The following is a 26114-nucleotide window of genomic DNA, read 5'->3' on the forward strand; positions in this document are numbered from 1 at the left end:
GTGGGTATTCAGCAGGTTCTGACCAATTCTGGAGAACCTGTAGCAGAAATTTTGAGTAGTTTGGAGAACCAGCAAATCCTACCTCTGACTGGCCCCACCCCCATCTATTCTCTGCCTCCCATTGAGTCCCAGCTGATTGGATAGGTCTTCTTTGGTTGCCCTGCACAGGAGAACAGAGCTGGAAAGCAGGTTAGTGGGGTGGGGTGGGGAGGGGAGGGAATGGGGATTTTGCAGTATCCTTCCCCTGCCACCCCCACCAAGCCACGCCAGTAGTAAACAATGTTGAATCCCACCACTGAGTAACTCAGTTATGGGGATTGAGCCTCACAATTACAAAAGCAGAGGGGCAGGAAGTCCGTGAATGTCTCAGTAAGGAATATATTCTGTGATGATGTGATGCTCACGCTACACGGAATCAATCTCAGCTCTGTAGCAATTTTGCAGCGGTGGTGAAATTCTGCTTACTTATTGCAAAGATGCTCTGCCTTTCTGCCAAAATGAGCCCGCTAATAACAATAAAAACAGAGATTACCCGGAAGTTGTAAAAATCAAAACACACAACTAAAAAAGGAATATGCAACGCAACTCTTTTGTACAGGTATGTAGCCTATCAAGCCAATTCACTCAACCAGGGACTCTCTCTTGTGGGGGGGGGGGAAGAGCCTGCATTGGCAGAGGCAAGGACGGGCTGTGTTTCCCTGGGCCTCCCTGCCAGAGGGGCCTCTCCTGGCTCCCCTCCAACATGGCAGGATCCCAAGAAGCACCAGGCTCTGGTATAGATCTGGGCACGCGGGTGTGGAGTTTTCCAGGCTGAAAAACAGCCTTCAGTGAAATAACAAGGAAGGGGCACCCGGGTGAGTGGAAATACCCCAGAATTTGGCTTTCAAAGCCTCTTCCACTTTCCACCCCAGATTGTCCACCAAGGTGAAGACAGATGGAGATAAAGGGGAGAAAGCCCGTGATATCCAGAAGCTTGGAGCGGAGATATCACTACCTGCTTTAGACAGGGGTCTCCAACCTTGGCAACTTGAAGCCTGGCGGACTTCAACTCCCAGAATTCCCCAGCCAGTTCCTGCTCTAGTCAGCTGGCTGGGGAATTCTGGGAGTTGAAGTCCGCCAGGCTTCAAGTTGCCAAGGTTGGAGACCCCTGCTCTAGACACTCATATACAAATGGCGTTTTCAGAAATAGCCACAAATTATCCTGTTTGGGAATTTTATTTTATTTTTAAACCAAAGTCCTCACAACTGACTTTCTGGTGAAGAGACTTCCCTGCTTCTTACCATTTTTCTGACAAAGGTCTTGAAAACAAAACCAATAATTCTCTCTCAGTTGAACATCTCTTCATAAATCGTCCCCCTGACTTCTGCCACAGCAAGTGCAATGGACACATCATCCCTCTCTCTCTCTCTCTCTTTTTTGTTTAAACCAACCTGACTCAGATTCTTCAATAGGCCATAGGCCTCAACATTGTGTAAAGAGCAGAATATACTTTCTGTTTCCTTTACAGAGGCATCATTACTGCAAGGGCGTATAATATGTGTATGCTAGAGACAAAACTGCACTGAATCCTGCAGCTGCTGCCTGTCAGAACAAAAGTCCCTTGTGATGGCGATCCTGGAGGATTCCTGGCTATCAGTAGAAGGACCACCCTATGTTGGGCTGGTGGTTGATAGGGGAACAAGGTCCACAGTGTTTTAGGCCTGTGACAAAGAGCCATTGCCAGCAGAACCAGCAGAAAGACCTGGAAAGGTTCAGAAGACTCATCGATACTACAGATTTAATGTTGCAGACAAGACGATTTCTGCACAAAGTTTTAAAAACCTAACGCAAAAGAAAAAAGGAAGAGGCTGAGAAGCAAACAATCCACTTCTCAAACGTTGCTCTGATGATCACATTAGTTATTTTGGAGAACAGTTGAGCTTGTGGTCCAGTAGAGGGGTCGCCAACCTTTTGGACCTCAGGGACCACCAAACTCAATCTTAAATCCCACAGACCACTAACATGCTCCTCCTCCCAGGTGCACCGGCCTGCCATGGACTGGAGGAGCTGTTCTGGGATGACCAAAGGGCCAGTCCTGTGACTACTGCAGCTCTGGAATATGGAACTGACTTTCCCACCAATGTCAGCAAGCCACCCCGGGGCGGATTTCCCTCCCCAGCCATTTTCCCTCCCCAGCCATTGGTCTTACCTACTCACGTGGCTCTACTCAAGGTAAGGTTTGTGCTTGGCTGAAGGGTGAGGGCCACTGTGTTGGCAGGCCATGTGGGCGGCACAGCCTTGTGTTCCCATGCAGCCTGGATTAATTGCTTTGGGGGGGACATTTCTCTGCGGACCACCAAAATTTTCTTGCAGACCACCAGTGGTCCCTGGCCCACTGGTTGGCGACCACTGTTCTACTGGACAACAAGCTCAACTGTTCCCAAAATAACTAATGTCATCATGAGATATACCAGTGATGGTGAACCTTTTTCTTGTGATGTGCCGAAAGCGTGCACGCGCACAATAGCACACGCCTGCACACCGGCACCCACAATGCAATGCGCCTCCCCCCTGCACATGCAACAGCCCCCCCCCGCCACCCCCTTACCTGCACTGCACATGCACGTGCTACCTAGCTGATTTTGGGCCCGTTTGAAACCTTTTTCGGCCTCCCAGAGGCTTAAGGGAAGCCTCTGCAGCCTTTGGAGGCTGAAAAATGGGCTCGTTTTTCAGCCTCCAAATACCCAAAGTGATGAAACTGGAAGTACTGGAAGTTATGAAATGGGCCCATTTTTCAGCCTCCAAAGGCTGCAGAGGCTTCCCTTGAGTCTCTTGAGAGGCCGAAAAAGGCCTCAAATGGGCTGAAAATCAGCTGGGAGACGCACACATGTGCAGTGCAGGTAAGTTTGGCTCTGCGTGCCACCTGTGGCACACGCAGGTTCACCATCATGGAGATATAAGGTATATACTCTGTCCTCTACTGGACAACCAGCTCAAATGTTCTGTTCTCCAAAATAACTAATCCAGTAATTAGGGTGTTCCTGTAACTCCTTCTGTAATTTCACCATTAAACATTAACTCCATTCAACTATATTTGAACCTTGCTTTAATTGTATACAATACAGTGATCCTAGACAGAACGATAGTGGGTACATTTTTTTAAACTGAAAAAAAAAATAGATACCCTCCTTGTAAATGTATTTTATGGTCTCTGAAGCCATTTGCCTCTAAACAGAACAATGTTCCTCTACAGAAACCTGTTCCTACCCATCCTGGGGATCAAAGCCATTTAAGGAAAAAAGAACGAAAGATATAACCTTTCATTCACTGTAAGCTATTTTGGTACTGAAAAATCTGCCCGCATGTAGTAATTGCCACTAAGCAGTAGAATTGGCTGCTCCTTCTCTTCTGTCCAATGCTCTGTGCAAAGAAGCTGGTTTGGGGATGGCCCTTGGCTCTGCAAGGTTCGAATCCCTAGCGGCATGTAACGGAGTGAGCTCCCGCTCCTGGTCCCAGCTTCAGCCAACCTAGCAGTTCGAAAGCATGCAAAAATGCAAGTGGAAAAATAGGGACCCCTTTGGTGGGAAGAGAACAGCATTACGTGCACCTTTCGGCGTTTAGTCATGCGGGCGATATGACCACGGAGACGTCTTCGGACAGGGCTGGCTCTTCGGCTTTGTAACGGAGACGAGCAGCGCCCCCTAGAGCCGGAAACAACCAGCATGTATGTGCAAGGGGAACCTTGACCTTGACCTTATCTTGGCTCTGCAAGACTTACCAGCTCCAAGACATGAGCCAGGGTTGGCCAGTGAGAAGATTTGTCCCGAATCCTGCCCACGCGGGGCCTTCTCCCTGCAGCGTTCACACTTTTCTCAATGTCCCTGTGAAGATGACCGGGTTGTTTGGTGTGCCGGGTAAGGGAGGCAAATGGAAGCAACTGCAGAAAGCAAACTTTCTAAGATCTGATTTCAACAAAGACAGAAGCTGCCGTTTGTGCAGACAGAAAGAAAATGTAGCTTCTAGAGTCGAGTCTAGGGACAGAAACTGAGCTTCTGCTTCTTCCTTTGGAGACTGCGGGAAGAAGCCGAAAGACCCGCCAGGGCAAGACGGCCACCCTTTAAGGCCCAGGCCAGACCGGAGGTTCCTACTAGAGAGCAGGAACAACCTGCAATTTGGCAGTTCGAATCCCACCAGGCTCAAGGTTGACCCAGCCTTCCATTCTTCCAAGGTGGGTCAAATGAGGATTGTTGGGGGCAATAGGCTGATTCTCTAAAGCAGGGGTCTCCAACCTTGTCACTTTAAGACTTGTGGACTTCAACTCCCAGAATTCCTCAGCCAGCTTTGCTGGCTGAGGAATTCTGGAATTGAAGTCCACAAGTCTAAAGTGGACAAGTGAGACCCTACTCTAAAGCATTGTGAAGCGGTATTGTATTGTGAAGTGCTACTGCTATTCATTCCAAGCCTCCGGATATACCAAAACGCCAGGCAACAACCACTACGGCACCTTTTTAAAACACAACTCTCAACTTTCTGGAAAAGTGTCTCCCCACCACCCCTCAACTTTGCAAACTCCCTCTGCAAGTTCTCGGCTGCCGTTGAAGAGGCTCGCTTAAAGCCAACCTCCCCGGCCGGAGCGCAGCGCACATCATCCCCGGCCGTGCAGCGAAGGAGCAGAGAGGCACGTGGGGCGGCGAGTGGGGGGAGAGAGAGAGAGAGAGAGAGAGAGAAGCGACCGCCGGAAGAGGCGGGAAGGAGCGCAGCAGCAGATCGGCCTTAGGATCAGCGGCTGCGCGGGTCCCTCTCTCCGTCCTTCAGGAAGCGCCCAGGTGAGTTCGCCCCGCCTGGCGTCTGAATGCAGGGAGGAGGCTGAGGCTGGGAGGGGGCGCGGGCCAGCTGGCCGAGGCAGCCCCTCCAGCCAGCCAAGCCACCGGGCCTGGGGGGGAGGGAGAGGTCCAGCTGCCCTCCCGGCGGACGGGGCGCGCGAGGAGGCAATGGGGGGGAACTTGAGCCCAGCCCCCGCGGGTCTCCTTCCAGGCGTGGCCCCAGCCGGCCGTTTGCACCGGTGGGAAGGGGGAAGCAGCGTCCTGGAGAGCTTGGCCGGACGGGGAGCTGCGCCCGCCCGGACCGGAATCCTCTACGGGCGGGTGGGGGGGAACCACGACGACGAGGAGGACCAGCGCCCGCTCGCCTTGCCGGACCCGCCCGCCTGCCTTTCCTGCCCGCTCCGGGGCCCCCGCTTTGGCGCCGCGCGCCGATTGGCCCGTTTGAAAGCGGCGGCGTCGCGTCATTGGCGGGCGGGCGGCTTGCGGAGCGACGCGGTTAATTTGAAATCTGCCGGCGTAGCTCGCAAGGCGGCGGCGGCGGCGGCGGCGCTTTCGGTCCGGAAGGCTCTTGCGCCGCGGAGGCACCGGCCGAGGAGCGGTAAGGCGAGGCGCCCAGGGGCGCCCTGCTGCAAGCCTCCACCCCATCCAGGCAGCGGTGGCGCGGCAGCCGAGGCGCTGGGCCTGAGCGCTGGCCTCCGGGCTGGGAGGTCCTCGCCCGGGTGTCCCCTTCCCTTCCTCCCTCCCTCCCTCTCGGCCTGGCATGCAGCTGCGAGAAGGCATCCCCGTGGAAGGGATTCCGGGGCTGGGCTGGCCCGGTTGTCCTTTTCCAGGCGATTGCAGGGCTGCACCTGAATGGAGCAGAGGTCTCCAAACTTGGCACCTTTAAGACTTGTGGACTTCAATTCCCAGAATTCTCCAGCCAGCTGGCTGGAGAATTCTGGGAGTTGAAGTCCAAAGGAAGTGGGAGCCTTTGCTGGGCAGCTCTTGACTGAAGGCGAAGGGGTCAAAGGGAGGAAGATCAGCTGAGTTGGGTGGAGGCAGGTGGAGGAGGGCCTCTGGCCTCCCTGGGGGGAGGAAGAGAAAGTATCCAAAGCTGGCAAATTGGCTACAAATGGTTACTCTCCTTGGTTCTTTCAGCTCAAATCCTTTGGAATGATGGACGACTACACTAAGATAGAAAAGATTGGTGAAGGTAGGTGCCCCCTGATCTGCTCCTCTATTATACAGTTATCTCCCCTAAAGGTTATTACATAACCAAGATTAACTAAAGCCCTTACTGATGATAAATTAAGTTTTAGTTTAGGTACATATAACATAGTTAAATGTTTCTTTATACAAGAACAATACGCAGTACCTTTCCCTGATCTTCCATCCATTTGCCAGTTGTTTACTCGTGTTGTTTACTTGTGGACATCTTCCATCCATTTGCCAGTGATACATGTTGTTTACTCGTGGACATCTTTACAAACCTGTTTCTATCTTTAGTAATGCATTGCGATGCTCCACTATCAACAACCCACAAATCATGGTTTACAGTTGAATTGCTAGACATAGCTAAACTAACATTCTTCTTAGCCTTCTGGTGTTTGCCAGTGTTCTGTTGTTTTCCTTTCTTACAGAATTTAGCTATATGTCCCCTAGCCCCACAAGAAAAACATTTCCTAACAGTATAAGTAGTTGAAGATAAATCATCTTCTTGTGGTTGTTCCTTTCTCAGTTGGTCCCTATCTAGCCGTTTTCTTGCTTCCTCTAACAATCTTCCAGTAATGTCAGTCAATGCCAGTTTATCTCTGGGCAGGACTTCCAGTGAACATACATAATCAACATAACTTTCATCCAACGAGGAAAAAATGATGTAAACTTGATGCAGCTCTGAAAATATCAGTTCTTTTTCATGTAGCTTTTGAAAAGTTCTTTTCATGAAGTTTAAATGAGCTAACATATCTCCACCTTTCAGAAGATGTGCTCTAAACAGTTTATGTGTAAGATGTATGTGTGCACCTTCAGGAACATAAATCCTGTTCAAATTCTCCCAACACTTAGCAGCAGACTCTTCTCCACGAATATGGACTAGCTGCTGGTCACTCAGTGTTAGTCCAATTATACAAAGAGCTTGTTCGTTGTTCTGTTTAAAGTCAGCAAGCTTCTTGGCATCATCCTCATTTTCTGGATCCCAAGCATTTACATCTGGTGGGTCTTGAACTACATTCCATAAACCACCTCTACGCAGAAGTAGACTGCACTTCATAGACCAGGAAACAGTTTGTTCCATCCAGCCGGGTTATCAGTGATAGACTTGTTGAAGTGTCTTGTGCCATCTTTATCAGGATAGTAAACCACAATTAAACAGTAAACAGCTATCTGTATACAGTACTGTGTGTATTCACACTAACTCTCAGTTATCTGAGCCTGGTATGGCCTGGGCCCATAGCCAGTGTTGAGGTAATTCCCTGTTAGGAGAATGAGCGCATACAGGGAGACGTATAGAGAGTAGTGTTTGAATAATACACACAGATACACTGTACAGTAAATGTAGGTTTTTACTTCCAGAAAGGTTTAAGCAAAGGCAGTCCAAAAGTCATTCACAGGTACATCAGTCAGTTTTTCAATCCAGGGATAATCCAAATATCAAAATCCACTGTCAAAAACAATTCAGTATGAGACTTATATTAAATCCAGTAATATCAGTCAATTAGAAGAAATGGAGCAACGGCAATACTTTCCAACAGAAGGAAACAGATACTCACTCAGACACACACTCTTCTGAGACTAAGACTAAACAACCCAGGCTTCTGGCTCCATCTTATGGCCATTTGAGAAACCACACCCAATTGCAGTTTTTAGCATGCTCTTAAAGATACAGTTTTAAAATGTTTATCCTGGTTTATATATTTCTAACCCAAATAGCTGTTTGGTGACTCATATTCCTAACAGGGCCTTTGTGCATTCTCCAAGCATCCAAGTTCATCCCTCTCATGTGCCAAGTTGCTTTGTTTGATGTTCTTTCTTGGCTACCCTCTTCCAAGCCTTGGTGACCCCTTCTGTCGCTTCATCCAGAATTACAAAGTCAACACACACACACACACACACACACACACTGTTGCTTTCCTCCCTTGTGCTAGGAACATATGGCGTGGTGTACAAAGGCAAGCACAAGGCCACTGGCCAAGTGGTGGCCATGAAGAAAATACGCCTGGAAAGCGATGAAGAAGGTGTCCCCAGCACGGCCATCAGGGAGGTTTCCCTGCTGAAAGAGCTACACCATCCCAATATTGTGTGGTGAGTACACAACCCTGTGGCTCCATTGGGCAAAGAAGAGGATGCTTTGTGTATGTACCGAGCCAGGAAGGAAGCAACACCACTCTTAATTTTTGCACAGGGTTTACCCGAACACACATCCCAAATAGGCCTATTCGCTAAGAAAGGCAGTTTGTTAAGTGAATTTTACTACCTTTTTTGGCCACGGTTCTTAAGCAAATGACAACAGTCATGAAGTGAACCACGCAGGGTGTAAGGCAGGGGTCCCCAAACTTGGGCAACTTTAAGACTCGTGGACTTCAACTCCCAGAATTCCTCAGCCAGCATAGCTGACTTGAAGTTCCCAAGTCTTAAAGTTGCCAAGTTTGGAGACCTCTGGTATAAGGGAATCCAGCTTCCTCCCATTGACTTCACTTGTTAGATGCTGGCTGGGAAGGTTGCAAATGGTGATCACAGGACTTTGGCATGCTGATCCACCATTTTTGCCCTCCAGCCTTCAGATCTCCCAACTGTAGAAACAACACAGTTTTAACTCAGGACTTTCTGAGATTGCGATACTCTTCTTTGGAACTGCACTTAAGCCAGGCTTCCTTCCAAGTGGAGGGGGGCTTGGGGTTATGCTGCAGGGAGTTGATTTTTCTGGATCAGGGTGCATGCTAATTGATCCCACCGTGCCTATTTGCACCTGGTGGTTCTGCCTTATTGTTACAGAATGTTTATTTAGTTAAGAGGAATGTTAACTGGGGATACATCTAATGGGCTAGTAACATTTCTTGCTTTGGAGTGTTTATGTCAGCCTTCCCAGGGAAAATGCAGAGAACGTTAAGTGGAAATGATGTTTGCGTGATATGAAAAATAAATGAAAATGTCTACACTATTGTCATAACAGCTTTTAGACGTCGTGCTAAACCAGACGTATGTTTAATCTTCTCCAGAGCCACCATTGCTTCTCCCTGGCCCTTCCCAGCGGTGGGAGCATCTGAGCAAACTAGAGAAGGCTGTTAATTAACGATACAATTAGAGACTTATTAATGTGGCATTTTGTGGGGAATGAGAGCTTGCAGAGGGAACTTTTTGTGCTGACTGTAGAGTGAAGGAGTTTGAGTTGTCTACATTTGTTCAAATCTCTTTAGTCTTCAGGATGTGCTTATGCAAGACTCAAGGCTTTACCTTATCTTTGAATTTCTTTCCATGGATCTCAAGAAATACTTGGATTCTATCCCATCAGGACAATATTTAGATCGTATGCTCGTTAAGGTAAGAAAGAGTAAAATAAAAACAAAAAGGAGGGTCTGGAAAAAATGTCCTTTTCTAGCTCATTTCTGGCACGAGCCTCTTCAGGTGGAGGTTGGTGCAAGCAGCCTAAAAGCATGCGAATGCTTATAAAAAGTCATTGTTTTGGCCAAGTGAATCCTTGCTTGTGAACTGCGAAGCGTCCCATCAGCTAAAGGCAGCTATTCTGAAGTTCAGCATGTGCCAAATAAGCTTAGATTTCCTTATTGCTTTTGCAAAGTTTCTGTCTCTGCCAGAGGTCTCCAAACTTGACTACTTTAAGACTTGTGGACTTCAACTCCTAGGAATTCTGGGAGTTGAAGTCCACAAGTCTTAAAGTTGCCAAGTGTAGGAACCCCTGGTGCATGTTCAGGGGCATCCATAATGACCCCTTGCTGACAAAAGTCCTCACATGAGCCTAGGACTCACGAGCTTGAATTGGGAATGCAAGCCTTAGTGTTGGCCGATGCATGACCGCGCATCACTTAATAACGCTGACTGACTATGGGTGCTACAGGTAGTTCTCTCGGGAGAAGAGGTGGCCACGTTCTGAAGTGGAAGTCTTTGCTCTTGTGGTTCTTTCAGAGTTACTTGTACCAAATCTTGCAAGGTATCGTGTTCTGCCATTCAAGAAGGGTTCTGCACAGAGACCTGAAACCTCAGAACTTGTTAATTGATGACAACGGTGTGATTAAACTGGCCGACTTCGGGCTGGCCCGTGCTTTCGGCATCCCTGTGCGCGTCTACACACATGAGGTAAGGGGGAGACGTGTGTGGCTCCGCCTTCAGGCAGGATCAGATCTTCTCTGAAGAGGTTGAAGCACTTTCCTTGGGGGGGGCGGGGGAGAGAGAGGGATGGCCTCCATATGGGGGCCTCTGGGAGTGCAAGGCACTTCCCAAGATGGCCCTGTGGGAATAGAGGTTTGGCAACAGCTAATCTCATGTCTCAAGTTGTGTTTCAACTTGAAATGGCTCGAAGTCTGGCTTCCTTTTTTGCCTTTGGAGACAATGTACTGCTACCCTTCAAAAAGATCTTGACTATGTATCAGAATGGTCAAACAAATGGCAACTTCAAATCTCAACAAATAAATGCTCTGTCTTACATATTGGCAGAAAAAATCAGAAAATAAAATACAAGCTGAATAGTCAAGACCTTGTTGATGATCCAAGGTCTGTAAAGGACCTTGGAATACTCACCTCTAATGATCTTAAGTGCTAGAGCCCACTGCAACTACATAGCCAAAAAGGCATTAAGAGTTGTTAACCTAATCCTTCGTAGCTTTTTCTCTGGTAATATCACACTACTAACTAGAGCATACAAAACATTTGCTAGACCTATACTTGAATACAGCTCATCAGTCTGGAACCCACATTACGTATCTGATATTAGCACAGTTGAGAAAGTCCAGAAATATTTCTCAAGAAGAGTTCTCCACTCCTCTACTCGTTGCAGAATACCTTATGCCACCAGACTTGAAATTCTAGAACTAGAAAACCTTGAATTACGACGTCTTCGGTCTGATTTAAGCATGGTATATAAAATCATACATTGCAATGTCCTACCTGTCAATGAATACTTCAGCTTCAACCATAACAACACAAGAGCACACAATAGATACAAACTCAAGGTTAACCGCACCAAACTTGATTGCAGGAAATACGACTTCAGCAACAGAGTGGTCAATGTCTGGAATACTCTACCCGACTCTGTGGTTTCTTCCCCAAACCCCAAAAACTTTAACCTTAGACTGTCTACTATTGACCTCACCCCTTTCCTAAGAGGTCTCTAGGGGGCGTGCATAAGCGCACCAACGTGCCTATTGTCCCTATCCTATTGTTTCTTTTTATTTTTATTTTATTTTTCTTATATGTACCCATTTCATGTATTCATAACTACGTATACACTTATACTTATCTTGTAAACAATTGACAAATCAAATAAATAAAAATAAATAAATAAAACGTGGGCTCTATTGAGGGGGAAAATGGGTCTTGGGTGCCCATTAATCATTCATCCTGAACAGTTCAGGTAGTAGCCGGCTCAGGTCCAAACCCGCCTCTTAAACTTATGAGGTTCAAGATGAAGGATGCTACCAATAATAGCGATAGCACTTAGACTTATATACTGCTTTATAGTGCTTTCCGGCCCTCTCTAAGCGGTTTACAGACTCAGCCTCTTGCCCACAACAATCTGGGTCCTCATTTTACCCACCTCGGAAGGACGGAAGGCTGAGTCAACCTTCAGCCTGGTGGGATTCGATCTGCCAAATTTCAGGCAGCTGGCTGCAACAGAAGTAGCTTGCAGTATTGCACTCTAACCACTGCGCCACACAGGCTCCTTTTAATCCTTTTGTGACTTGGATGATAATCCTACCTAGCACTTCCAAAATGCGTGTGTGTGTGTGTGTGTGAATAGCAGGTAAAATCTTCTAATTGCTGATTTCCTTTCTAAGGTTGTAACCTTGTGGTACAGATCCCCAGAAGTCTTGCTTGGCTCTGCCCGCTACTCCACCCCTGTAGATATCTGGAGCATCGGGACCATCTTTGCAGAAATGGCCACCAAGAAGCCGCTGTTCCACGGGGATTCGGAAATCGACCAGCTCTTCCGGATCTTCAGGTATCGAGCCTGGGAGGAACAGTCATCTGGGGCAAGAAGCATCGGTGGCTTTGGTGGGGGTGGGGGGGGTATATCACTTTTGCATGCTGCTCATTTGAGATAGTGGCGTTCCCTGAGGAATTGGGATCGGTCTGCTCATGATTCTTGGCCATACTCAGACAGCTCTATGGGTGGTTGTATCCTACCACACCCGTAGCACCCGTTGTGTCCTACTACATTCCTCCTGCTGGACCCATGGAAGCAAAATTATATTTTCCAGCCTGAAGGTGGTTGCCTGTTTCTTGCCAGTTCTGATGATATGGAAAAGCAGACCCATCAGGCACAACCAAAGGACCCCCATATTCTTTCTTCCTTTCCCTTTCCTTTCTTTCCCTTTCTTTTCTTTCTTCCCTTCCTTTCTTTCTTTCCTTTCTTTCTTTCTTTCCTCCCTTTTCCCTTTCTTTTGTTTCTTCTGTTGCCAGAAGTTTCCATGTCCCTTTGTGACTGGGTGGTGGGATGGGAGCCTCAGCTGGCTGGTCTTCACACTCCAAGGATGGGACCCCGAAAGCCTCCTTCCCTCCTCCTGAGGTCTCTACGAGGGACAGATTCAACCCACCCTTTTCTCTTCCTGGCAGAGCATTGGGGACGCCCAACAATGACGTGTGGCCGGAGGTAGAATCCTTGCAGGATTACAAGAACACCTTCCCCAAATGGAAACCGAGCAGTCTGGCATCTCATGTGAAGAACTTGGATAACGAAGGCCTCGATCTGCTCTCGGTAAGTGACTGCGTCGCTCTTCTTCTGCGGGATGTGCAAGTTGAGTCCTGGCAAGTGGACTTCCCTTTCTTTTGGGTTTGAAAAAAGTTCACTGCTTATCCAAGTACCCTCTTGAGTCCGACCTGTAGGGGGCGGGGGGTCCCTCTAAACCAGTGGTAGCTAACCTTTTTGGGCTCCTGTGCCAAAAATTGCATGCTTGTGCGCCAGCACCCAGAAGGCAATGCGCGTGGCCCCCTACATCCCCTGCACATGTGCGCGCGATCCTTTCCCACGCTGCCCCCTTACCTGCACTGCGTGTGCGTGTGCCTCCCGGCTGATTTTTGGGCCTTTTTCGGCCTCCCAGAGGCTCAAGGGAAGCCTCTGCAACCTTTGTAGGCAGAAAAATGGACCCGTTTCATCACTTCCGGTATTTCTGGAAATACAGGAAGTGACAAAGCGGGCCTGTTTTTTTGCCCTACAAAGGCTGCAGAGGCTTCCCTTAAGCCTCTGGGAGGCCGAAAAAGGCCCGAAAATCAGCTGGGAGGTGCGTGCATGGGCACTGAGGTAGTTTTGCCTGGGGTAAAAGGTAGGTAGCCATTTGCCTGCACAAATGGCTCTGCGTGCCGCAGGTTCGCCATCATGACTCTAAACCAACTTGGTCACCAACTTGGATAAGCAGCAAAAGGTTTCAAACTAAAAACTTCCAGACAACTTTAGCTGGATGACTGCGAATCTTCATCAACATCTGCACACCCTTGAATCAAAGTGGGCCTTTTGATTCTTCCAAAGGGGGAAACCAGGTGTCTCTCTTGGGTGCTAGACTGGGTAGCCAAGGCCGTGAGTGGAAGGCAAGTGGTCAGGCTTGAGAAAATGTCCTCAGGTCTGCAAATTGGTTTGGTGAATTGTTGCTTGGAGAAAGCAGAATTTGTAGTAGGTCATATTTACAAATACTTTTTGGTGTAGCCATTTGTTTCACACCCAAATGTATCCCTAACACAAGCTTGAAGCCTGGTGTGAGGATAGCAGTTTGGTCATCTTGTTCCTTCTGGATTAAGGGCAACGTAGCTCCAACTGGCGGAATCCTTGGTTGCCCACACAGTTACTCTAATCGATAAAATATGAGGTGCATTTGTATAATCTGCCAGAGGGAAAGTGCCAGGAAGAGTTATGCAAGATGAGATCCGGTCCTGCATTTTCCTTCGTTCAACATTTTTCTTTCTAGCTTCTTCCACATGTGCAGGGTCAGCTTTTTTCACATCAACAGGATGTCATTCTGTTTCTCTAGGTGGTCGTCTACTTGTCTAGAATATATTTGTATTTCTGGATTTCCATGTTCCAGCTTGTTTTGAGGTATCATATTTTTGGTGTATAAGACACACTCCCCACCCACCCACAAAAGTGGGTGGAGATGTCTGTGCGTCTTATACAGCAAATGTTGCTGAAGCCCCGCCCATCCGTTGGCTCCCACCCTTCAGCCTTTGCCTCCCAGCAATTTGCCTCCTTGCAGTAAACAGCCGGTTTCAGCTTCAGCGCAGCCTGATTAGCCCCAGCAGCTGATTGTCGGTTGAATCAGCCTCCGGACAACCAGCTGTTTCAGGCTGCAGGGATTGCCTATTGCCGCCTCCGTGAAACCCATTTTCAACCTCTGCATCCATATTTGGCCTCCACACGCCCCATTTTCTGCCCGTTCTGGTCCCCGTCGCCCAGAATGGGCAGAAAATGGGGTGCATGACTGCTGAAAACAGGGCATGCAGAAGCCGAAAACGGGACGTGCGGAGGCGGCGATGGCGATCCCTACAGCCTGAAACAGCCGATCATCGGGAGGCCGATCCAACTGACAATTAGCTGCTGGTGCTAATCAGGCTGTGCTGAAGCCGGCTGTTTGCTACAAGGAGGCAAATTGCTGGGAGATAGAGGCAGATTTTTTTTTTTCTTGTTTTCCTCCCCAAAAGCTAGGGGCATCTTACACTTTGGAGTATCTTACACTCCAAAAAAATACATTACTTCTCATGAGGTTCTGTAGAACAGGGTTGGCAACCCCCTTGACGGAGCTCCAAATTGTGCTCTGTTATTTGTCTTAATGTCTATAAGATATTGTATTTCTCACCTTGTAATAGCTATCCGCCACCTTTCCCCAGGTGACCACTGGCTTCCCTTTGGGTTACCAGTTTAGACCCTTTGAATTGACAGATTACACGCTAGCCCGCTGCGGGGCAACTGGCAATGTACTTCCAGGAACCCTTTTGGGGGCTCCAGAGGTACATTTAGAAACTGAAAATGGGGGTTAGTTGCATCCAGTGCCTCGCTTGGGAGAGCCACAACCCCATGGACAGGGAGGGAAGAAGACAATACAGGTAGATCTCAAACAGTGGTGGGATTCAATTTTTTTACTACCGGTTCTGTGGGCTTGGCTTGGTGGGTTTGGCAGGGGAAGGATACTGTAAAATCTCCAGTCAGAGGTGGGATTTGCCAGTTCTCCGAACTACTCAGACTTTCCACCACCAGTTCTCTAGAACTGGTCAGAACCTGCTGAATACCAACCTCTGGTCCTCAAGTTACAAGTGGAATGGAACCTGCCCATTCCATTCATAACCCGAGGATTCGTGGGAGTGAATCGCGCACTTTGAACGGGATCACTCCCTTTCGCCCACGCATTTGCTAATCGAATGCGAGGCTCGTTAAGCGCACATGAGGTATTTCAGGGTGGGGAAGGCCAGGGGGAGGCACTGATGGAACAGGCTGGATTCACACACGCACCCCAGAAGCTCCATTTCGGCTTGCAACGGGCCAGGGGAGGCCTCTGGGTGCCCAAATGGAGCTTCTGAGGGGTGGATCTGCCCCTCAGAAGCTTCATTTCAGCCCACAACATGCAGGACGGATGTTGCAGAGCCTCTGTGGTTGTTCGTAAGGGCGAATAACTGCCACAGTGCTGCAAGATTTGTCGTTTTGGGACTTGTTCGCAAACGCTACAGGGAGCTTATCACATAACTTCAAACGTCCGCTATGGGAACGCTCGTAACCCGGGGATTACTTGTAACCTGAGGAGATGTTCTTCTCATTTCTTAATACTTTGTTTTACCTGGCCATGCCAACTGGGTCAGCTATTTTGTGACCATTTTATGCAATCGAAGCACCCAAAGTGGCTGCAGAGATTGGAGATCTTCTGACCTGCTCTGCCTTGGATGTCCTTCTTGCCTGTGGATTGTCAGTGGGTGATGTGTCCCTTTGTTCTGAATTGCAGAAAATGTTGATCTACGATCCCGCAAAGAGGATTTCTGGCCGTGTGGCCCTCAATCACCCCTACTTCGATGACCTGGACAAATCGAAACTCCCAGCCAGCCGGCTCAAGAAATGCTAACTGTTGGTTTGGGGAGAAGCTGCTGCTGACGTTTTGCTGCGAGAGTACAGAAATTCTTGCTCTTGTTTTTTCTATATATGTCTGTCTTGATCTGTTCTAAAATTATAGAGCCCTGTTTAGAGTTCCCTGATGTAAAATCCTCCTCAAATGTAAATACTAAGCAATTCAGTCCTCAATAAATGTGTGCACTGTTAATTATTCCCACTGTTATATAAATAAACCCTTCCAAACTAGGGTGGAATGTTTTGTTTCTTGCAGATGCTTGGCCTTACTGCCAGAAGGGGCTAAGGGTTTTTTAGCCTTTGGGGTCTTTGTAGAAAAAGACCACCACACCCCCCCACCCCTCTCTTAGGGAAACTGGTTGGATGAACCAAAAATCTCCCAACAGGTACAAGTCTGGTCGTCGTCCACCTCCTGTAGGCATCCCAGAGAGGTCCTTGCATGACTCCCTTGATTGGGAAAGCTCCATTATGCGTGGCTTTAGGGAAGGGGACAGTCTCCCTTCCTCTCCTTGCCTGGAGAACACATGGGCAGCCCCTGCTTGTAATCTGCAGCTCCCTCTGTGGCACTGAGGATCAACCCCTAGACCTGTGATGGCAAATCTATGATAGGCATGCGTACCACAGGTGGCACGCAGAGCCATTTGTGCGGGCACGCAAGCTCCAGCCAAACTTACTGCATGCCTCCCAGCTGATTTTCAGCCTCCCTGAGGCTCGAGGGAAGCCTCTGCAGCCTCAGGAGGCCGAAAAACGGGCCTTTCAGAAATACCGGAAGTGCCTATTTTCAGCCTCTGGTGCCCGGGGAGGCCATTTTTGCCCTCTTGGAGGCTCGAGGGGAAGCCTCTGCAGCCTCGGGAGGCCGGAAAATGAGCCTTCTGGAAGTGCCGAAACAGGCCCGTTTTCAGCCTCCAGAGGCCTTCCGGTGGCTGAAAACGGGCACTTCCAGTACTTCCGGAAGGCCTGTTTTTCAGCCTCCCAACGCTGCAGAGGCTTCCCTCAAGCCTCCGAGAGGGCGAAAACTGCCTCAAACAGGCTGAAAATCAGCTGGGAGACGCACGCATGCACAGCGCATTGCATTGTGGGTGCCGGCACGCGCACTTTCTGCACACCACAACAAAAAGGGTTGCCATCCCTGCCTTAGACCACCACCAGACTGGGGAGTGGCCTCATGTCATCTATCTCACCTTGAAGAGCGGCAATAGAAATTGCAGCAGACCATTGTTAAGTCTTCTGAAGCTGATTGTTTCTCCTGTGAAACCCCGAGGTTTTGCTCACTGGCTGCTTCCTGAGGATCTCAAGCCACGGAAACTCAGATCGCCCCACTGCTGACAGGCAGGCATTCAACCGAAGGAGCTCTTGTTTTATCGAGCTCGCTTTGGCGTGCTCTGTAAGCGGAGGAGGAAATGAGGTCATCGTAAAGGTAATTCAAGTGACAAGTTATGGCTGCTGCATCCAATGACTCAACAAATTGACTCGTCAATGTGCCATTTCCTCTTGAACCACAAGATGTCAGCACAAAATCTCTACATAATCTACAATGATCAAGGCGTGGTATGAGACTGACTGCAGGCTGGAGCTGAATCACCCTGGAATAGCTTGCAGGATGATTAGAGGGGTGTGTGCACTTTTATGTGAGTTTATGGGGCAGATTTACTACACTTAAAAAGATGGCAAACTGTTTAAAACCCTTTTCTCCCTTCGCTCATCATGGATTTTGCTTCGTGGGAGCAGCTAGTGGATTGGGAGATGATTGCCTTTGTGGAAGGAGGAGTGTTCCTCAAACTTGCCAAGTCTGCTCAGATCGTACTTACTTAATGTAAATGTAATGTCTCAGGTTTTGCACTGTTAAGAGTGAAAAGTGCTGCATGTTTCATGCAACATCTTCTGCTTCTTCAACCATAACAAGCAGATTTCTGCCTTCCCTTGACCTGTGAAGGAACCTGTAGTAGCCTTTTTCTCCACCGCAGAGCATCTTGAGCTCAAGAAACAAGAATAGGAAAAGTATGTTTTTCTGTTCCCGCTCACAGCTTGGCCAAGTGTGAAACCCAAACAATTTTCAACATATGTGGATGCAAGTCATTTGCACTTAAGGCAGGTGGGAAAGTTCTGCTGGTGGGTCTCTGCTCTTCCCCTTAATTAGAAGTGTGATATGGAAAATATTGTGCTTCCAGCTGGCCCTAGATTACCACAAAACGTTCAGAATTTCTGAACAGAGTTAAATGGAGGGATTTTAATCCGGTATCGGTAAGTTATGCTTCAATTCCAGGCTTTTTGTGTCTGCTTGGAAGAAAGGTCTATATCTTTGATTTTATTTGTCATCCACATCTTAACGTGTGGCAATAACAAATTGGTGACCTCTGGCTGTGGTGATTGAAACTTGTCCAAAAGGCAAGACTCTCCTCTAAATCTTTTACTTGCCACTTGAACCGCCTAGAGTTGGGGTGGATTGTCAGAGCTTCCTTGTCTCAAATCATCCTAAACATGTAGGGTCTCTCCTATAGAATAAAACAGAATTCTTTATTGGCCAAGTGTGATTGGATACACAAGGAATTTGTCTTTGGCACAAATGACCATCTTGTGACCTACGGAGAAATATCACACACATGAACGTATAGAAACAAACACTTCTTTGGGTTAGTCAATTAGAAAAGACGCGCACACGGCCACTTCAAACTCTGGCAAAATGTAGGGGTAAGAAACAGCAGTGAAACCTTTTAAACACCTCTCAATTCAAATTACACCTTCAAAATTGATCTGTTCTTAAGGATCTGTTCTTAAACTAAAGGAGGCATTCCCCCATCGAAGCAGGACTGTAGCCACCAACATTGTGTTTTTAGATATTTTACACTGGGCCCAAATCCTCAACCCCTTAATAGGCATTGCTGCCTTTTAGGACGCCTTTTCCATGAACAGATTTAGGGAGACAAGGTGCAAGTGAAGTCACGGCCAGAAGGAGGAAATGAAGGTGGATTCGGAGGGCTTTCCTTGAGGCTTGCGCTGTGCCCCTAGTTGCAAAGGGAACCTGCAATTAGGGGAGGGGAAAGGAGGGGCTCTGAGCTGACCAAAAGGGCACCAGGACCTCCCACACTTGCTCTGTATGGCTTAGGACGGGTGCTTGTGCAACAAACACAAGGCAGCAAATGTGAACTTTCAGGTGTGCCTTACATCCCTGGGATGAAAACACTACACTCTGGTCTTCTGGTCTTCATTAGCCTTGCAATCATACATGGCCACTTGACCCAGTTGGGTCCTGGGACAAGAGTTCTAGAAAAAGCACGAATTGCTTTTAGCGCATTCTTTAAAATGAGGAGACGCAATGATGAGGAAAGATGGTATAGCTAAACCATTTTATTGAGATGCTTTTCCCAAAATAGAAACAAAAGTAAGTCTCCCACCAAGCTTAAAGGCCACAGGCAGAATTACACCAAATGAACCAGCCATTTGGTTCCAGAAGCTCTTAAGTAGCCCAACCATTGGTTCTTGAGAATAGCCCTGGTCCATTGACTCCTCTCCCTGTGTCAAGAGTACCCTTGATCTTGTCAGGCACAGTGATGTTTATACAACACACCGGGTGCCAACATTTTACAATAGGCTGCCTCGATTCAGCGGCCAGGTAAAGGGCTGAGCCCAGAGCTCCCCTGTTCAGAGGTGGTTATTAAACTGGACTCCAGAAGGAGGCCATCTAAGCAGCCTTAGGCTCTCCTCCATGCGAACAAATCTCCCTTTGCGTCCGTCCCTCTTGCTCTCGGGAGCCAAAGGGATGAAATCTTACTCACAGATTTGTTTCTTCGGCTTCCTCTGCAAGGATCTTACCAAACATGATAGATATATGGAAATACCCTTTGCCTTCCCAACCCTTTGTAACAAACAGTACATCGAGTTTTTGAAAATAACGGTTACTTAATGTACGCAGAGATATTTCTGGGTCTCTCCTGCTGCCTGGAGCAGAGTTGGTGGTCCTGGGGAGGTGGAGAAGGTTTCCTGATTCAGCAGCAGCTGAGAAAGAGATTCCTTGCCTCTGCCCAAGTTGGCTCAAAAGGTGAGAAATCTGCCTCCTTACTGAGCAATTTATACATTCACCTGCTTTACCTGTAAATACTATGGAAGTGAATGGAGCAGGCTTTGAAAAAACCTGCTTATTTATATCCCTCTACTTATTTACGTCCCTCTAAGGAACTGAGAGGATAGAGATGGGAATGTCACCCTGACTGACTCCCCACAATCTCCTTGTCTGGAAAGGGGTGAGCAGCCCAGGTTCACCTCTGCCTGAAGGGGAGACAGGTAGCCCTCCGTTTTTGACCGCAACTGAGGCTGATAATTACAGTCATAAAGCAGATGGCCACGTGGCTGGGCCAGCTTTTATTTCCTTTTTTTGCAGTGATTGTTAAGTGAACACCATGGTTGCAAAGTGAACCTCGCAGTTGCTAAGCAAACGCCGTGCTCATTAAGCAAACTCATGGTTTACTCTGGATGCTTTTTGATGGACGCTGGAAGTAAACACTGGCTTCTGGCAAATATCGTAAATGGTGGCCATCACAACTTCAGGTCTTCCAATGTAGCCTCCACTGTTCTGACCCAGGAGGTAGCACATTTATTCCTAAAGTATTTTTAAAAACACTGCTAATATAAATAGCCTCAAAATGCTGGAAATCTGGTGTCTACCTATATGTCTTTAGCAAAAGATATTTACCAAAACGTCAGGGGATTAGAGGAAAGATTTCCCAGCATTTTTAGAAGCAACAAGATACTCGGCTTAGTTAAGATGCCGTCCTTTCAGAAATGGGATTGTTTGGGCCAGAGCGACGCTACTGAAATGCAGGTTGTCCTTTTGCAGGATCATAAAAATGGAAGAAGTTGTTTCATTTAAGGAGCCCTTCACATTTGAATATGAATAATGAACCAAAGAATATTATGCAGAAGTTTCTCCAAAGAAAAGCCACAGACAGCTCTGAAGAAACCACCCAAAGAGTGTTCCTGCCGTTGGATTTGAAAGAGAAAAGGATCTTTTCCTCAATTTCACTCCTGAACTAGATAAAAAGGAGAAAATTACACATGGCAGCTGCCTCCTGTCCTCACAGGCCAAACATTCAACATACATATTTGATCAGCTAGCTGAAAAAAAATTGTGTTCTTTGGCTGATTGACAATTACAATCCTCATGACTTCTGTTGTTAATGGATCTCATTTTTTCAGATAAACAAAACAAGGATTTAATAGTTACAAATGTAGCCCTTTGGAGAAGGAAAAACATCATTTCACCTAGCAAAATTGGACACGTTGCTAGGTTAAGCAATTTCAGGGAGATTTTAAAGCCATTGCTTTGTTTTCAGCACTATGGTGACCAAAGGTTGGTGAAAAGAAACAGAGATGATTTAAAGGCTTGAGTAATTTTGCAATCTCCGAGAGAGAGAAAATGTCACAGACATATTATTTAAAGACCTTCCCTTACAGACCCCACACAGAAACGCTCGTTCACGAGTATAAAAATAGGCTCACTTCAGAGATCAAAACACTGGTGCTGAATTTCTTGTTATTGAGTATAAAACGGGGTGTGTGTGTGTGTGCCAGTTTTAGCTTATTAAAATGGCAGAGTGAGGGTCTAAGAAAGAAATTCACGCTCCTGAGGTGAACTTGTGCTTCCTAACCTTTGGTGATCCCTGAATTCAGATGGAATACAAGTGGTACCTTCGGGTCTCTTTCGGCCCAGTCTGCTAAGCCCTTGGTCTGGGGAGAGACCCGTTGAAATGAAGTGGAGAAAAGTCTTTGATGGTTCCACCGAGTCCAGCTGTGCCCAGGAACAACACTAGAAACTAACTTTTCCCCCGGCTGAGCCGAGATGGGTCGGCCTTCTCTCGACTCAGGCAACCACAGCCGAGGAACTCCAGAAGCACCACTTCCTTCTTGAATGGTGTTTATTGAGGGCCAGCTCTTCCTTCTCTCGCTCCTTCTTAACCCGCTGGAAATGGTCTTCCTCCTTCAGGTACCAAATGGGAGGCCAACGGTGCTTTTCAAAATATTCCTGATTATCTGGTGAACAAACGATATACCCAGTAAGTTTAACAATCAATTGAACCAACCAAGTCTATTTTCTTGAAGGACAAAACCTAGGGAACATGTTATCTACCATGCAAAAGTCACGGAATGCAGAACCTGAAATCTTGTGCTGATTTCCGGGGGGTTGGGGGGGGCGGGGAGGGGGGGTGTCTCTTTTCAAAAACTCCACCAAGTTTCAAGCTGTTATAGGATGGGGATGAGAACATCTGGGATTTCCTATTCGTGGTGGAGGATGTAGCTCTTTGTGTCTGCTTTCGGAGAGTCTCAAATAGAAAACTCAGAAAGAGACAGTTCATTGATGAAAGACACAAAAGGATAGACTGCCATAACTCAAAATGGACCTTCCTAGTCTACAGAAAAGATCATCAAAGTGTTTGAAATTGAAGTGTCCCAAAGGCAGAAGAGGAAGTTTCAGGGAGGATCGTTTCTGCAGCTCAACGTCATGCATTTTTACATTTCAGTGATTCTGCAGCTCTAAAAAAGGTCTTATAAGTTATGTTACAATAAGCAGTAAACCATACAAATATCTACAGGTGGACTTGCAGACATAAATATTGTGAAAAGGTGATGAAGAAAGCTTGCCAGAATCTCTTACCAGGAGATTTCATTTTAATTTCCTTTCGGAACTTCGAACAAACACTGTTATAGTTAGTGCAGATGTAATGCAAGCACCAAGCTGCCAGCTGCTTAGCATTGTGGAACTGGAAAAGAAACAGAAGGGAGTCAAGGCAAGAGAACACCATCCCCACTCCTGGAGCTCTGGGGGACCTCTTGGGAAGCAGGCAGGAAGGCTGGACGTTTCACTGGAGCAGGGACTGGTTCTCAAACCATCCTGATTGACAGCCCAGTGGGCGGCTCGAGGGGGCACTTTCTGAGGGGGACAGAGGTTACTCGCACGGGAAACAGGCAGGTATTGGCAGTAGAAAACTGAGGGGCCCAAAAGGGCGGGATTTCACCCTGCCAGTCTCTAGGAAAACGTCCCCCAGCCACCTCGCTATTTGCTCCTGAAGCCTCCACTGCTCACAGTCATCCCAACCAGGATGATCATTAAGGCTGATTCTTGTAGACCAGAGCAGGGCTCTCCAACCGTGGCCGCTTTTAAGCCTGGTGGAACTTCAACTCTCCAAATTTGCTGGCTGGGGAATTCTGGGAGTTGAAGTCCACCAGGCTTAAAGTTGCCAAGGTTGGAGAGCCCTGAACCAGAGCACCAGGCTCTCTCCTCTTTGTTCCCACCTGGAATTTTCTCATCCTGCCTTCTGCCCTCTCCCTCCAAGACACACATCATGTCAGTCAGGGCAGATGGAGAAACGGGGGGTGTTTAAGGTGGTGAGTAGTTGTACCCTCAGCTTTCCAAAAGGAACAGCGGGGTGAGAAGCACACCCCAAAAGTAATGTTGAAGAGAAAGGAGTCTCCTTTTCATCCCTGGGGAAGAGTACAGTAACTCTCCACCCACAAATTCTTCACCCAAAGGAAGTATAGATGGTCCTTAATTTACCACTCGTAAGCCACTTTTTTGAGTTCTGTTGTAAACCAAGGGTTTTAAGTCGAGGACCACCTGTGCGTAGGTTTTACAATGTCATAAGCATGTAAGACATTTTCAATAGAGTGACACCAACCTGGGCTATTTCCAAAACACACAACACTTCTCCATCTATGCATACACCGCTCATGGCTGTTCTGGTGAGTGCTTGCACCGTGTGCTGCTCTGTTGAGGGAAAGAAGCAGACATGAGCCGCCCTTGTGAGACCACTCCCCTATATTTCATAGGTGGCCCTCCTTCCCCACCCGGCCTTTGCCACGTCTGCTGCTGTGGCCCCTCTCTCTCATCCAGCCCCTTCTCTTTGAGGCTAGGGGAACAGCGGAGGGATAACTATTACGATCGTTAATTCCAAGAACACTAACATAATAATTAACAAGGTCAGGGTGGAGTAATGAATGGATCTTGGGCTCCTTCCTTCTCAAGATTTGCTTAAATTCAAATTGCTTAAGATGTTATTAAGCTCTCAGAGTAGAGAATTTACAGTGGAAACTTTAATATTCTCACTCTTTCAATTAAGAATAATCAGGCTGCCTAAAGGGCATTATGAACCGCAGCCTGTTATTTGCTTTCGGTCTCTTTAAGCAGGCACACACTTTGGGGGGTGGGGGGTGCACTCAATTAATTCAGCACAGAGAGATCGGATGAAAGGAACACGACGTTTCCCTCATTGGAAATGTAGATTGCATTTCAGAAAACCAGGCGGCCAAAAGCTGATCCTTCTTCCCGGATGCCTTGGGGGGGGGACCGGTGGGGTGGGGTTGGGGGAGGCGAAAGGCTGGAGAGGCTCACCTGCCAGTGCAGCCAAGTGGGGCAGGCAGAATCGGTTGGCCAGGGCAATTAATTCAAGGGGGTCCAAATCCTGGCTGCAGGACAGTTGCTTGGTGTACAGGTAATCCAGAACAGCTTGCATGGAAGTCTTAGTGATGTTGGGGAGAACAACCTGAAACGTTGGGGAAGGCATTTTATAAATGTTCAGAGCGAGAAACAATCCAGCCGGGGAAAAAGAGGGTGGTGCTACTGCTTTCCACCTAGGTTGTAAGGTGTCTAGAAAAAGAGGAGAGCGGGGAGGGGAAGGGGTGGCAGAACCTGGAGGGCGGAATTAAAAGAGCCTTGAACCTCTAGGTTGCCACAAGCAGACTTGCTCAACTCAAGGATTTAGACTTCCTTTGTTTGTGGCTACGCAGAAATGCTAGGCTAATCCTTCTTTTAACGCCGCCCCCAAATTCTGCCACTCCTTCCCCTAAAGGAGGGTCCTTATTGCAAGGGAAGGGTCAGCCTACTCCCAAACTAAGAGAAGGGGAGGACAGAGGAGGACAAAACCCGCCTGTCTTCATTCATAGATCGAGGCTTCCCATGAGCTTGGAAATGTACCGTATCCACCTTCAGAGCTAATTAAATCATTATTCCTGGAAAGATCTCATCTCACACACGCAGCACATTTAGGTCTATGGGAAAGTACACAGGATTAAAGTCTCCATTAAGATTGGAGACCACTGAACTACCAGCACACCTGACCCAACGCTATTATTCTCCCTCGTGAATAATAGCGCTTCTTATGGAATTTGTACACATACATACAAACAAGTTCTGCAGCTTAAGTTTGGAAACAGTTCCCACTGTAAATGTGTGCTACAGCACGCTTACTAGTTAGTTGATTTACTAAGCCATCGCTCAAAGCCCTGGTTCTCATTAATGAATCTTACTTTCGGTGGAATGCATCCTCACCAACGGAAGCTTGTTCTACTACCAAATCTACAATTATTAGAATGAAAAATCTACCATCCCATCAGGAGTACTCATCTCAATTGATCTAAGTGCTAGAGCCCACTGTAACTACATAGCCAAAAAGGCATTAAGAGTTGTTAACCTAATCCTACATAGCTTCTTCTCTGGTAATATCACACTATTAACTAGAGCATACAAAACATTTGCTAGACCTATACTTGAATACAGCTCATCAGTCTGGAACCCACATTACGTATCTGATATTAACACAGTTGAGAAAGTCCAGAAATATTTCACAAGAAGAATTCTCTGCTCCTCTACTTGTTGCAGAATACCTTATACCACCAGACTTGAAAATTTAGACCTAGAAAACCTAGAACTACGCCACCTCTGGTCTGATCTAAATATAGTATATAAAAACATGAATTGCAATGTCCTACCTGCAAATGAATACTTTAGCTTTAATCATAACAATACAAAAGCACACAATAGATACAAACTCAAAGTTAACCGCACCAAACTTGACTACAGAAAATACGACTTCAAAATATGACCAGCCTTTTCACAATCTTTCTTCTACATACAAATTCTGCTTTCATGTGGTTGGAGTAAAATTGGTTCTTTGGCCTTGCAAAGTATTTTGGCAGCAATTCAGCCATTTATTGCTTCATTGAGTCATCTTGGCATTTCTTAAAAAATTTTGCTTCATCAAGGCAATGCATTAATCAGGATCTCATCTTACAAGAAAAAATC

General features: G+C 47.3%; 2 protein-coding genes across 4 annotated transcripts in view; one reads left to right on the forward strand and one right to left on the reverse strand.

Annotated features, from left to right (window-relative positions):
- Window positions 1-4712: 4712 nt before the first annotated feature.
- CDK1 (cyclin dependent kinase 1) lies at window positions 4713-16276 on the forward strand. 2 transcript variants are annotated; one of them, XM_087932266.1, is made up of 8 exons: window positions 4713-4806; window positions 5941-5995; window positions 7926-8082; window positions 9195-9318; window positions 9919-10089; window positions 11787-11950; window positions 12565-12706; window positions 15927-16276. In XM_087932266.1, the coding sequence occupies exons 2-8, from the start codon at window positions 5956-5958 to the stop codon at window positions 16041-16043; spliced, it is 915 nt and encodes a 304-aa protein (XP_087788392.1). In that variant the 5' UTR covers window positions 4713-4806; window positions 5941-5955; the 3' UTR covers window positions 16044-16276. The 2 variants fall into 2 exon arrangements, with proteins under 2 accessions (XP_087788392.1, XP_026566789.1); XM_026711004.2 differs by lacking the exon at window positions 4713-4806 and adding an exon at window positions 4809-5401.
- Window positions 16277-19369: 3093 nt separating this feature from the next.
- RHOBTB1 (Rho related BTB domain containing 1) overlaps window positions 19370-26114 on the reverse strand; it is a 31972-nt gene continuing 25227 nt past the window's right edge. Inside the window, exons 7-10 of one of the 2 annotated variants that reach the window (XM_026710999.2) lie at window positions 24426-24576; window positions 23713-23801; window positions 22692-22797; window positions 19370-22069 (exon numbers count right to left, since the gene is read on the reverse strand). In XM_026710999.2, the coding sequence (XP_026566784.1) occupies window positions 21900-22069; window positions 22692-22797; window positions 23713-23801; window positions 24426-24576 (516 nt within the window). In that variant the 3' untranslated portion in view covers window positions 19370-21899. The remainder of the gene's footprint in view (window positions 22070-22691; window positions 22798-23712; window positions 23802-24425; window positions 24577-26114) is intronic. The other variant, XM_087932267.1, reaches the window with a different exon arrangement.

The sequence above is a fragment of the Pseudonaja textilis genome, chromosome 4 (assembly GCF_049901715.1).
Source record: "Pseudonaja textilis isolate UNSWEBS1 chromosome 4, rPseTex1.2, whole genome shotgun sequence".
NCBI lineage: Eukaryota > Metazoa > Chordata > Lepidosauria > Squamata > Elapidae > Pseudonaja > Pseudonaja textilis.